Source organism: Nesoenas mayeri (genome assembly GCF_963082525.1).
Source record: "Nesoenas mayeri genome assembly, chromosome: Z".
Lineage (NCBI taxonomy): Eukaryota > Metazoa > Chordata > Aves > Columbiformes > Columbidae > Nesoenas > Nesoenas mayeri.
In genome coordinates this window covers 49611676-49624928 of record NC_137542.1, presented here as the reverse complement: position 1 = coordinate 49624928, position 13253 = coordinate 49611676, and the positions used below count along the sequence as shown (strand labels likewise).

The window sequence follows — 13253 nt, the reverse complement described above, 5'->3', positions numbered from 1 at the left end:
CATTCTGAAGGCACTTGTCTTTCTCTTTGAGAAGCAATAAATACCATACACTACCTTTTTTGAGGTTTCCTAGTGGATGTCCCAGTGTAAGTGCATATGTGTTTAAAAACCAGATGTAAACCACTCCAACATCTTTTGTTGATACTTCTAGGAGACAGAAACCTGTAAAGTAGTATTGTTTATTTTCTGGCACTTCACATGCTGGAAAATGATGCTTTTGTAATAGAATTGATTATGCTCAAATGGGGCACAGTGGGCAAGTATACAGCAAGTGCTGAAACTGATTTGTCTGTTGCATAAAGGGAATCATCTTGAGCACCTGACTCAATTTTCTTTGAAATGATCAAGTGCTACTTACCTAGTAGCTTATGGTGGTTTATTTTTTAAGAAAGAGGTGCTCATTAAGGGGAAGAGCAAAGAAGCTTCTATTTCTTGCATATTTAAATTTTGCAAATGAATAGATTGATCCTAAGTATAGTTAAAAAAAGCAAAGGCTAAGTCATAGCCATTGATTACACAGGTATTGTAAATGTGGAAATGCGGACCCAAGCTTAGCTATACAGCAGCCCTAACCGAGTAGCATAATATTTTTAGGAGAAGCAGATTTCTTAGGAAGACTAATCAGTCAAGCAGAATCGTTCACTGGCTTTTCAGTCATGGTCAGTGTCCTAGCCCCCCAGTAAAACTCTTTCCATCACCACCTTCTCATTTACTGGGGCAAGAGAAAAATATAATGGGATTTATGAAAGTGATTAATCTCTTGAGAGAATCTTTGTATGTTCCTTGCACCTCTTTTGGCTTCATGAATACATGCATACACAGGTTGTGTAATTATTACAACACCTACTTTTACAGTGACTGAGTACTTCTTCATGTTTTTCATTTGGCATGTACAAATCCTAATCAGTGTGAAGGCATGCTGTCCCTTTCTCCCTGTGAACTCAAGGGTGTGGATATCTACTGAGAAACAGAAAAGTACCAGCCATACATTTTCAAAAGGAGGGCTGTCTGAATTGAAGGTCTGCTTTAGTAAAGCTGTCTTTTTCCAGGTCAGGAGGATTAGTGTTGAACCAAAACAGGCAATTCTTCACTGCGATGTGACAGTTCTAATATTCATTCCCTTGTGAAGTTAATATCAAATTGGAGTTGCAGCATGTCTTATTTTCCAGTTATCTTCTGGGGGAAATTTTTTTGTGTATTGGATTGTGATCGTTTTGCTGCTGTGCTGTGAGGAGTTTTGTATTGGAAAGCTGTAGGTCACAATCAAGGGATCCAAATCAGAACTTGATTTGGTTTGGTTTAGTAGCCTGTAGTTCAGGTGGAAAGATGTATCAGCCTGCAGAAAACCTGTATGAAAAGACATCTGGTGCCTGGGGAACAGGAGACAGGAAGAAGAGAGCGATGTGTTAGAGAGACAAATAGAGCATGGAAACATGAACACATTACCTGCTTTGCTGTTGTTATGTGTTTGTTATTTAATGAGGCATTTGCTTATTTTGCAGGTGGTAATGGTGACATCATAAAATCTAGTCAAACAGGTAAATTTGAGAATGCCAGGAATGTATTTTGGGAAACTTCTTTTGAGTATAGACTGTTGCCAACAGCAGTTTCCAGGCTGAAGTCACTGGAAATGGATTCAGATACTTTCCCCACAAATTGTGGGTAGCTGCCCTTATTTTTTTCATGAGCCATGTCTGTAGTAAGGGGTAAGCACCAGCAGTTTCCCTGTATAGGAGCCATTGGACAGAAACTAGAGAATCTTCTTTGTGGCGAATGTAAGCCTTCAGTCTGGTGGTGACATTTAAGGGCCAGCTTAGGGGCCCTTATACTGAGAAGCATCAGAGTGAAATAGAAAGAAAGCCCTCCAGGCTCCTTCCAGTTGGCACATGGTAAAAATCTGGGCACAACTGAACATTTTCCTTAGTCTTGTCAGTGCTAGGAGCGGGGCAGGAACCAGTGAATTGAAAGAGCCAGTATGGAGCAGATGTCAGGGGAGGGGGAAGGCGCTTAGGGAGCAGGAGGGGGAAGAAATATGAGTACAGGCAAATGCACAAACATGGGCAGGAGGGGGGTGCGGGAAGGGGGTGGGAGAGAAGAAAAAGCCGAGTTGAAAAACCTAGAAACTCAAATAGGCTGAAGAGTGTGGGGTCACTGGCATTATGCATCCTTCTCCCACATGGTGGCCTTTGTAGTGCTACAGGAGCTGAGCCTGAGGCTCTTTCTGCTCCCTTCTTTTCTGGTGAGGGAGTTTTGTCTCTCACTCCTCCTGCAAGGAGCGGGGCAGCCATGAAAGCAGAGGGAGATCTCAGATGTGCATGCAGCTTGCCCTGAAGTCACTAGGAGAAGGGTGAAGTTGGGTTTTATTGAAATTTGAAGTGTCTTGTGTGGGGTTTATTAGAAATACACTTTCCCTTTTGCTTCATTTGCATAAAAATAGCCTGGGTTTCTGAGACTGCACTGCTAACAATGTAGTTATGCTTGACATAGTTTCCCTCTTTAAACAGAAGTTTTTAAAGGATTTTGGTACTTCAGAGTATCTCTTGCCTCTCCTGCCTCTTAGATGTGCCACATGCAAAGAGGAGCTTCTGAAGAGGCAATTGAATTCCTTTGCCTCTAGTGTTGTTTCTGAGATGTGGAAGAAGAAAAGGCCACTCATTTTGTAGGGCCATGGTATAATCAGTAGTGTGTCTTCTGCTTTGCTGAATGATTGAGTTACTTACCAATTATGATTAAGGTGGTCCACTCTGCTTTGGCTTGAATCTGAAAACACTGGGAATCTGGTTAACAAAGTATTAAATTGTGGGGGTTTTTTTAGATGCTGAGGGGTATGGTGTCTCCATAGTGCCCTCAAATGATACTTAATTTTGAAAATAAATAAGCAAGCCCAAGTTAACTATTCTCCAAGGCTTTCCAATATGCCTCATCTTCTGTTTTGTTCTGCAGATTGCAAGTCATTCCATCTTGGGCAGTACTGAATGCATTAATGCTTAATAAGAAGAACTAGTTATAATTTGACTCTGTTCAGAGAGTGAAGTGTGTTGATGAGTGTGTCTAAAGAATGTAATCTGATTTGATTTTAAAATAAGTTTCTTAAAATAGTATTGTTGTCATTATTCACTCCTATTGTAAGCTTCAGACCACCAAACCAAAACTAAAAACACCCACTGTACAGGATTTAACTACTGTGCAGTAGAGTAGTGTCTCTCTCTGGTGTTTTGCGGTGTGCCATATCATATACTGTAGTTTTTAGATTTCTTTAATATTACTTCCCTACTCTATATTGATCTGAATAGCAGGGGATTTGCAGCCTTAAGGATCAAGCTGTGTTTTCACTGGATCCTGTGTTGTGGGATAGTGACAGACCAAGTTACTTTAGGAATGAATGTAATGTGATGGCCTGTGCTCTGCATATCCATTTTGCATTCTTAGTTAGCAAAAGAACACTTGAATATGAGAATTTTATTATTCTAGAAGAACCAGCTGCATTTTTTTCAGCCTGTCATGAAGATTGCATAGTTCAAGCCTATATTCTTTATCTCTTGTAATATACAAGGCATGTTCTTAATGAGCAGATGAACTGTTGCTAAACAGTACTTTCAGATGTGTTCATGCTTCTGTTGAAGTTCACATTGATGAAGAGACTGCTGATTTAGAGAAAAACGTTTCCATTTGAAAGTTGTTGCTAGAGACCCTGATGTATTTATGTCTGCCCTGCTCTATAGTCTCAGGGAGCAGGTTCCAAAGTGATGGTATGTGTGAAATGTCTGCACAAATTAGTTTTCCTTCAAGCTCCGTAAACAAAAAATGTAAAACGAGTTTTCAATGTAACCAAATTACAGAAGTAATTTCAGTAAAAATATTTTATTCTCATTAGACTGTATAAAACCAGTGTTTACTGGATCTCTGAGGCCCAGATGTGTTTGAGAATGAGTGATATAAGTTAACTGGATTTGAAGTGTAGAAGTATATGTTTACACAACACATGTCATACTAATGCACTACTTTGGTTCCTGTAATGTGATACGAAAAAGACATAGTTCTTGTTCATGGAAAACATTTGGTTCTGGTAAAAAAATTAGAATAAAAACTTGGGTCATTTCTTGCTGTAACTTTATGTGAATTCCTGTTTGCTTTTGACTGATGTTTCTGTCTATCACACATTGTGAACTCTGGATTTTCTAATACACTTAATGCCTTTTAATTGAGAAGGTTGGCTTGGTACCGTCTTTCAGCTGCTTCAGATGGGCTACGCCAAGTCAAAGATCTTGTGTCCACAGCTCAGTCTGCCTGGTATTAGGTGTAGCTGGGGAGCAAGCAGTGTAGCTTTTGAGGGCAGAAAAAGTGTTACAGTATTGAAGTTTGCAATTAGTCATTGGCTGCTGCTTTTTTAATAGAAAACGTAATTTAGCGATTTTTTTAAAATCAGGTGCTCTGTGGATGTGTATAGTCTTAAATCCCCACTGCAAGTTGGAGCAGAAGGCCAGTTGGCTAAAACAGCTGAAAAAATGGAACAGTGTGGATGTTTGTCCCTGGGAAGATGGAAACCATGGAAACGAGCTGCCCAATTTAACCAATGCTTTGCCTCAGGGTGCAAATGCTAACCAAGGTGAGCCTAAACATATGCACTGACTTGCAACATGTATTATAACCTCTATCTTATATACTCTAGCCTGCAGAATTCAGCATTCCTTTCTGGTACAAGTAACTTTCTTGTTGAGGATTGACCAGCCAAACTTATTTTCACTAATACTATCCTTGCAGAAGGGATGAATAGGTGGGCTTTTTGTGCTGGAGCCACAATGTGTTCAAGTGTTTGTGTTCAGTTAGGTCTTCTAATGTTTCACTTGGTCCTTCTAAATATGTGTTGAATGAAAATTGGGTGTGCTGAAATATGTAATGTAAAAGCCTGTTGTTTCTTTGCTTGGCTGTGATCTTGTATTCCTTCTGCTGCTGGGCTTTTGTTCTTGTTTGGGTTTTTTTTGCAGTTACAAAGCCTTTGATACATGTTTAAAGAGAGATATATTGCAACTACATTAAACTTGTGTGTGAGAAACTAAAGCAGCTATCTGTGAGATGTGCTCTGTATGTGCAGTCTGCATTGCTAAGTGTGTTGGGGGAAGCAGAAGCAACACTGCTGTCTTGGAGGAGGTGTCACTTCTTACTTGATGTCATGCTTTCTAATCTAAAATGCCATTATCAAATCTGACAGAAGCCTTATTCAGTCCCCTTCAAGCAAAGATGGCTACTTTGCTAATAACTGGTGAAGACGCGGGATATTTATCTGGGAAAAACCACTTAATAATTCTCAAAACCCCCAGTATTTTGATATGTATTCAATGTAATTATGATAAATGCTTGGGAGGTGGCAGATTTGGACTTAGATGGGGTTTTCCTTGTTTCTTTTCTGGGAAGATTACATATCTCACAGCTATCTGGGAAGAGAAGTTCATTCAGCATGTAACTCCCTACAGAGGTGTTTTGCTTTCTGTATCTTGTGATGTTCAGGCTAGTGGTAACTCTGACATGGCATCTCAACAATCATAGACAGTGCTGTGTTAGAGTGATTTTGCCATAGGAAGATGTCCAGTAAGGATTGTGTCAGTCCCATGGCCTCAGTACCTCACTTTCTTTACCATATTTGTATATGTTTATGACAAGTTATACAATTGTTCAAAGTTAATATTACTTCTCAAAGAGAAATACTAAAAATCTTTCATGCGATGTTTATCCATCCCTCATCCTGGCAGCTCTGGGTCTGAGGAGAAGCTGGGGATGCTTGAGTAGCTGCGTGCCATACTTTCTAGTTTGTTTTTAGGGGAGTTCTGTATGTCCTGTTGAATGTCCTTCATCTCTAGCTGTCTCTCTGCAAAGTCCTGTTTAGCATCAGCTGTGCTGGTTTGTAGATCTCTCTGAATGCAAAGTGAATGGCGCACACTTCATCCAAGCTGTTGGGTAGCAATAGGATGCGTAATGTCATCTGCCGGCTGCTTGGTGCAGAGGGGCGTGAGGTGGGCTGCCCTCAGCTGAGGGTTGGTGAATAGGCAGAAGGCAAGAATACTGTGAATAACTGATTCATGTATGAATGAGTAAAATCTGATGTAGCTTTCTGAACTTGTGAAAATGATAGATTCATCGAACAGGCCGCATCGGACGGTGTTCACTCGAGCCATTGAGGCATGCGATCTGCACTGGCAGGACAGCCACTTACAGCACATTATCAGCAGTGACCTATACACCAACTACTGTTACCATGACGACACTGAAAACTCACTCTTTGACTCTCACGGGTGGCCCCTCTGGCATGGTAAGTGGCTAAATCGGAAAGACATTTCCATGACTTGCTGCTTTGTTCATTTTCTATGGCATTATTTTTTGGGGGATGGTGGGGAGATGAATGAAAAGCCTGGCAAAAAGAACAGAGGCTCCCTTGAAATGCTGGCTCAGAAGTAGTCCTTTAAGTCTCTCTTGCATACTTTTAAAAACAAAAACAAACCAACCAGCCAAACAAAAAAAGCCCTTTTGAGTAACCTAGCAAAACAGACCATTGGAGACACGGAAGCATTGTGATTCCTCAATTATTTTCTCCATTTTAGAACATGTTCCTACAGCCTGTGCAAGGGTGGATGCGTTACGATCTCACGGATACCCACGAGAAGCACTGAGGCTAGCAATAGCTATTGTTAATACCCTAAGAAGGCAGCAGCAGAAACAGCTGGAAATGTTCCGGGCTCAGAAGAAAGGTAAATGTGGGGAAGACAGAAGGGCAAAGGACGTGCAGAGGTGATAGTAACACCGGACTGGAACTTTGCATGAGAAAACCGGTTTTGAAACTAAAGAAAAGAGGTGACTTTAATTCTTTGGTCCAGACAATCACAGTGATGATGTCACATTCTAGATGTCAGAGGCTTTCTGCCTTCTGCAATATGTCTGGCATAGTGGAGCCTTCATCCCAATCGGGGTTTTTGGTTACACAGTAAAAATATTCACCCTGGGTAACTTAAAGACTTTTAAACAGAGCTTTGCATTTGACATGTCAGGTGTTTAAAATAATATTTTTCTCTGACATATAATTTAGCTGAACTGTGTATTTCTCAGGTGGAAACCTGAGGTTGACAATGAGGGTAACAATGAGGCAAGGTCTGTGCTATGGAAGTTCATCAAATTGGGCAGTTTGTTCCAAATGAGTCTCTTACAATGCTTAACATTTTAGTGTTTCTGAATAGAGGTGAATTGCTTTTTTGGTGTGTTTTTGAAACATATTTTTTAATAAAACGTTCCATGGTGTTCCTCTGAGCACTACCCCTGTGTTTTAGAAGGAACATTTTTCTTTAGATACAGTTTCTATGCCATGTGATCCTTGCTACCCAAAATAATCCCACACTGAACTTTGTCGTTGGTTTGAGGAGGCAGTAGAAGAAGGGGATGGCGTATGTGTTTGAAGAATGCACATGGGGAAAAACTGGAATTGCTTTCTTAGCTGCTACAGGAATCCCTTAATTCAAATTTTATTTTAAATCTTCATTGCTACTCTTAACTATGTGCATTCTCATGCATTGTAGGCAAAAATACCAATGTGAAGTTATATGTGCAAATTCTTAATTTGTATGTGTGCAGATGTTTTTCCGGAAATAAGCATTTAGAAGATAAAGTAGACGCCTGACTGGAAAAAAAAAAAAAAAAAATTAGCTGGTAGTTCCTGTGTGCCTCCATTTTTATTTTTTTTTCATGATACCCAAGAAAGATTTTGTCAGAATCTTGAATCCACAACAGTGCTCAAAAAAACCTAAGAGCACTTTGTATTACTGCTTAGGAGAATTTGCTAGGGCTTTTTATCATGTAATGTATCTGTTCTTAACAAGCATTCCCTTAAGCCTGTGCAGCTTTTTTAGCTTCTCAGACTGGGGGGGTCAAGAAGGGAGAGACCTGTGTCATTCATTGTGTGTGTGTGTGTGTAGGTGCCACTGGCAGGTGCGAAGGGTCTGCTGCAAGTCTGCTGGCCACAGTACTGCTCCTTTTCATTCCCAGCTGCTAATGCAGTATCTAGGCACTCAATACTTCTGATAAGTTCCTTTTCCTGTGAGTAGTTTCTGTAGCTGTCAACTAATATTCTACTATTATAAATAAAGAATGGAGTATATGAAATGCGATCCAGCCTGCCCTGAAACAAATAAGTTTGTTGTTTCTGTGTTGTCACTCACTGCTTTTTTTCCATTTTTTCCTCTTATGTGTGGAATTTTAAAAGAATACTTGTTTCATACCACAAGATGTGTTGGTCTTGTCTATGAGCAGATGAATTCTACAGCTACAGCTCAGCTTTAGGCTTTAGTTCAGCAAACACCACATGCTTCTACTTAGCTTTTATTCATGTGACTGATCTGACATCTGTGTAACCACTTGCATGATTTAAAGTTAAATGTCTACATGACTGGAGGACTGAAGCCTTTTTTTGGCATGATACGAGTGAAGCTTATCAGTAGGCACAATAAATTAAACAAAAAAGAGTCAGTAATAAGTCACTGTGATAAATCCTTTTTGGTAATATTACTTACTTCTGCCCATTGTCTTTAGCACATGCCGTTTGTTAGTAAGACAATGATTTACTTGTTTGTTTTTCGTATTGCGTATCATTGGATTCTTTAAAACAAACAAAACCAACAAAAAACAAACCAACCGAACAAAACCAAACAAAGTTCAGCTGTGTGGCTGTGTTTTCATTTTGCATCTCTACACATTTAATTAGGCAAGAAGCAGGATTTTAGAGCTCTGTTGTAATACATATGGTTCATCAGAACGATGGCACTTTTTGGACAAGAGAGAGCAGAAGCACGTCCAAGTTAGTGTGTAAGAGGCAGAGAAATGGAGCATCCGTAATGGCTTGTATAAAGATATTAGATGATCTCACCCATAATGTATCTGACATGTCATAGTTCAGTTGTGTGTATGTGTCTAGGAGGAAAAAAGTTAGGAGTTGGAGTCAAAGGGGAGCTGTTGCAATAAGACTCTTAGTAAAAAACAGTATCTGGGGAATCTCTTAACATGTTACCACAACAACAATTTCTTCAATTCACTGTGCTAAACAGTTATTCCATGTTCTAACTGAATGATGGGTGGGGGCTACAAAACAATGTATTCATTAAGGTATTTGTTGACTAACATTTTAGAACGGCAAAAAAACCTACTTGCTCCACTTAAATGACTAATTTTTCTCGTATATGTCATTTAAACATATTACTTTTTTAAAGGAGCTGTCATTGTGAGTTTATTACTTCAATAAATATTTATATGCAAGATAAGCTTATACTTTATTTATAAAAACAGAACAAACTTTAGAATATTTTCATTTACTTCAGAGCCATCAGCTAAACTTAAAATGTAAAAAAGGTACTACATCTTGTTGAGTGAGAAAACAGTTGTGAATATTTTACAAAAATTCTTTGCTGTAATTTTTCAGCAGACATTTTTAGAAGAGTTATTTGTATCAAGTAAGAGATTTCAGAAGACACTATGGTTGAAATTTTTGACCCATATTTGCTAGTGCTTAAAATGCTGTTTGGCCTTTGTTCTTTTTCTTTTTTTCTCTTTCAACATATTTCCAAAGGACAATTAATTTACCCTGAAAGGTACAATTTTTCCTTTTAAGCAGAAGTTACTGGAAATACTCTGAATTTTGTACTGAGAGCATTTTAATCAGTTTTACTTTTATAGTTGTTTTGAGGAGCTAACGTGCTCACTCTCCCTCCCTCTTTTCTGTCACAGAACTTCTCCACAGAGGAGTAACCTCAATAACAAATCTTGAAGGTTGGGTGGGACACCCTTTGGACCCCATTGGCACTCTCTTCAGTAGCCTGATGGAAGCCTGCAGGGTGGATGATGAGAGCTTCCATGGATTCTCAGACTTCATGGGTAAGGCCAAGCAAAGGGAGCAATCTTCTATATGTCTTCATTCACTGGAGGCATTTTTCTATCGTGTCTTTGTGAATCAGCTTCAAAGCCAATGTTCTTACAGTGTAAGACCTCATATTAGCTTTCCTTAAGAAAACACAAGGGAGAGAAGATGCTTAAGGTAAAATGTTACAGCACTTAAAAATTAACGAGTTACTCATTCTTGAACACAATTCCATATTTCACACTTAAAACCAAATAAGACTTCATAGCAGCAGGCCTTTCCACATGTCTTCTTTCTGAGAAGTCACAGGGAATCACAGAACGTTTGAGGTTGGAAGGCACATACAGAGATCACCTAGTCCAGCTGATCTGCTCAGAGCAGGGTCACCTGGTTGCCCAGGACTATGTCCAGTTGGGTTTTGAATAACTCCAAGAATGAACACTCTACAACCTCTCTGGGCAACCTCTTGTAGCGTTCAGCCACTCTCACAATAAAACAGTATTTTCTTATGCTCAGATCGAATTTCCTGTATTTCAGTTTGTGCCCGTTACCTCTTGTCCTGTCACAGGATACCACTGAGAAGAGTCTGGCACTGTCTTCTTTACAATCTCCCATCAGATATATATACATTTTGGTAAGATCCTCCTGAGCCTTCTCTTTTCCAGGCTAAATAACCCTACCTGTCTTGCTCTCATTATATGAGAGATGCTGCGATCCTGTGATCACCTTTGTGGCCCTGCAGTGGATCTGCTCCAGTATGCCTGTGTACTGGGGAGCCCACAGCTGGACACAGCACTCCAGGTGTGGCCTCACCAGTGCTGAGCAGAGGAAAAGAGTCACCTGCCTTGACCTGCTGGCAACACTTCTAGTGCAGCCCAGGATGTTATTAGACTTCTTAGCTGCAAGTGTACATAGTACTTCAAATTGATGGCATACGTAGTTGGTAAATTATATGATTTCTAAAGTAGCGTGGTTTAGGATAGGATGTGTACGCCCATTTTAATTTCAGTATTTGCTTCCCAGGAGTTTAACTGATTAATTCCTTATGCTCAGTCTCTTTCTGCCTCAGTGATAGCTTCTTATCACCACTTGTGTAGACAGAAACTGGATTCATCCCTCTGCTTGCACCTCTTTCATATGAACATCTGCAATCTTCTGGGGTTTTTCTTTGAAACTCTAATTATTCAATTAGATTTTCTTCAATAAATTTCTAATCTCATATCCACTACTTCTAGAAGAACTTTTACTTAAAAGAAATTGGAAATCAGATTATTTGCAGTTACAAAAAAAAAAAAAAGAAAAACACACACACAAAAACCCAAACAAAACAAAACAAACACTACAGCCCCATGAAATGAAACCGTTACGTGTTGAAAAATAACTTCCTCCTACACACGCATATGCAATTGACCAAATGCATTCAGCCTTCTCATTTGTTGTAGTTGTCCATCTGCTTACATCTGTTAATTATAACTTTTTATTCCCAAATTAGACTGTAAAGTGCTACAGGTTTGCATAGAGTTTTGTTATGTGGTGTGTCTGTGAAGTGCCAAATGAATTGGTAGTACTCTTTAGAGAATCTATGGCTTGGTCTGTGTGAAATTTACATGTAATCTTTACTAAAAGTAAGACTTTAGTGTTAATAGTATATATTTTATCATAAATTTAACTGTAACAATAAAAAACCTGAAAAGAGTGCTAGCAAACAGAGGATGCCTTGAAGTTGTTGAGTTGCCAGGCCTGTTGTATTTGCACAGTCCTAATAGCTTCAACAAAAATCTATGCAGGTGTATTAGCACCTTTTCTTTCCTCTTACACATCAAGGCTTTAAGGAGGTGCAGAAATGGGTGGGGGAAAAAGAATTGAAATGGATCTTCCAATTTTAGCCTTATTAACACAAAGCTGGAGAAACTGCCTTTCTCTAAATTGTGCAGTTTAAAAATGAAAACTCTTACTTGAGTGGATTATCTAAAACCTAATTGTTTTGTGTATTTCTGCCATGTGGAATTGGATGGATTTCTGCCATGTGGAATTTTAGATTGGATCATTGGATCTTGACACTACAGTAGTAATTTAAGCTGTTTTAAAAAATAAATACTGACAGAGGGTGTATTTGTGAATGTGGAATTATAGGCAAATTATGGGTTAGAATGTTTTGCTGATCTGTTATCTTTTTGTCACCCTTTACAGAGAACATGGGGCAATGCAAATCCCTGGAGTACCAGCACCTGCCTGCACACAAGTTCTTAGAAGAGGGGGAATCTTATTTAACGCTGGCTGTGGAAGTAGCGTTGATAGGGCTGGGACAGCAACGAATAATGCCAGATGGCTTGTATGCACAAGAGAAGGTTTGTCGAAATGAGGAGCAGCTCATTTCTAAGCTACAGGAAATTGAATTGGATGATACTCTGGTGAAGATTTTTCGAAAACAAGCAGTCTTCCTATTAGAAGGTAGCTCAATATAGATACTAACTGCTTTAAACTGTCTTCATTTACACAGGCACACACAATTAGTATTCCAGTGGAAACTGCCTTACATACTTCCAGTGTTTTTTTGATGTAGAACTCCCATCTCTTACAAAAATCAAACATACTTCAGATATCGTGTGACTTTAGAGATAAAGCATCTATTAACCTTTAAGCTTTTTGTTTTAATTTTTATTACATTTTGTTCTTCAGATTTGTTGCTTGTTGTAGTTCCACTATCCTTATTATACAACCTAGGCTCACAATTAAGTTATATAGACATCAGTTATCATCAACAGTTTGCAGGTAGCAAAATTCTAAGTGTTCCTTGTAAACTGAAAAAGAGACTGCCAGCTTTATAAACACATGAAGATATTTACCTCTGTTCCCAAGTTAAGAGCTCAGAAAATCCACTTAGAATTGGTGGGACAGAAATGTAACATTTTATTTGTAGCAGTTAAGAAAATGACTTGCCTCTGAAGTTTGTATTATATGTGAGAATAGAAATAAGTGGTCAAATATTGAGGCTTAAGGCCTGATTTTGTGACTAAATTTTGACTAAGACAATTTGTCTTTGGGAATTAGCTGGTGGGCTGCAATAAAATCTTTATTAAAAAGCACATATTTTTGCCCTAGCTTTTAAAAAGGCATAACATGTAACACTTAAGCTTCATGTTCAGAGAGTATTCTCATGGGTTCTGAGGCTCCTTCTGGTTTTTGTTTTTTGAAATGAAATAAAAAACTTTAGATTGAACCAGTTAGCCAAAGGCATGGTCCAGGTTTTGAGTGCTTGCCCACAGGATGGTGGGGAGTGTGGTTTCTTCTCTAGATAGGTTGTAAAGGCTGTTCCAGAAAGAAAGCAAAACCTGACTGCTGTGTAAGACATTTATTTAAAATTTCC

The 13253-nt window shown here is 39.0% G+C and overlaps 1 protein-coding gene across 1 annotated transcript in view; it reads left to right on the top strand.

The window, feature by feature from the left end:
• Positions 1–13253, top strand: part of ZSWIM6 (zinc finger SWIM-type containing 6) — a gene marked incomplete at its 3' end in the record, with an annotated part of 112529 nt that overhangs the window by 82996 nt on the left and 16280 nt on the right. Inside the window, exons 5-9 of the mRNA XM_080362239.1 lie at positions 4427–4606; positions 6128–6304; positions 6594–6740; positions 9757–9903; positions 12077–12337. Of these exons, the coding sequence (XP_080218365.1) occupies positions 4427–4606; positions 6128–6304; positions 6594–6740; positions 9757–9903; positions 12077–12337 (912 nt within the window). The remainder of the gene's footprint in view (positions 1–4426; positions 4607–6127; positions 6305–6593; positions 6741–9756; positions 9904–12076; positions 12338–13253) is intronic.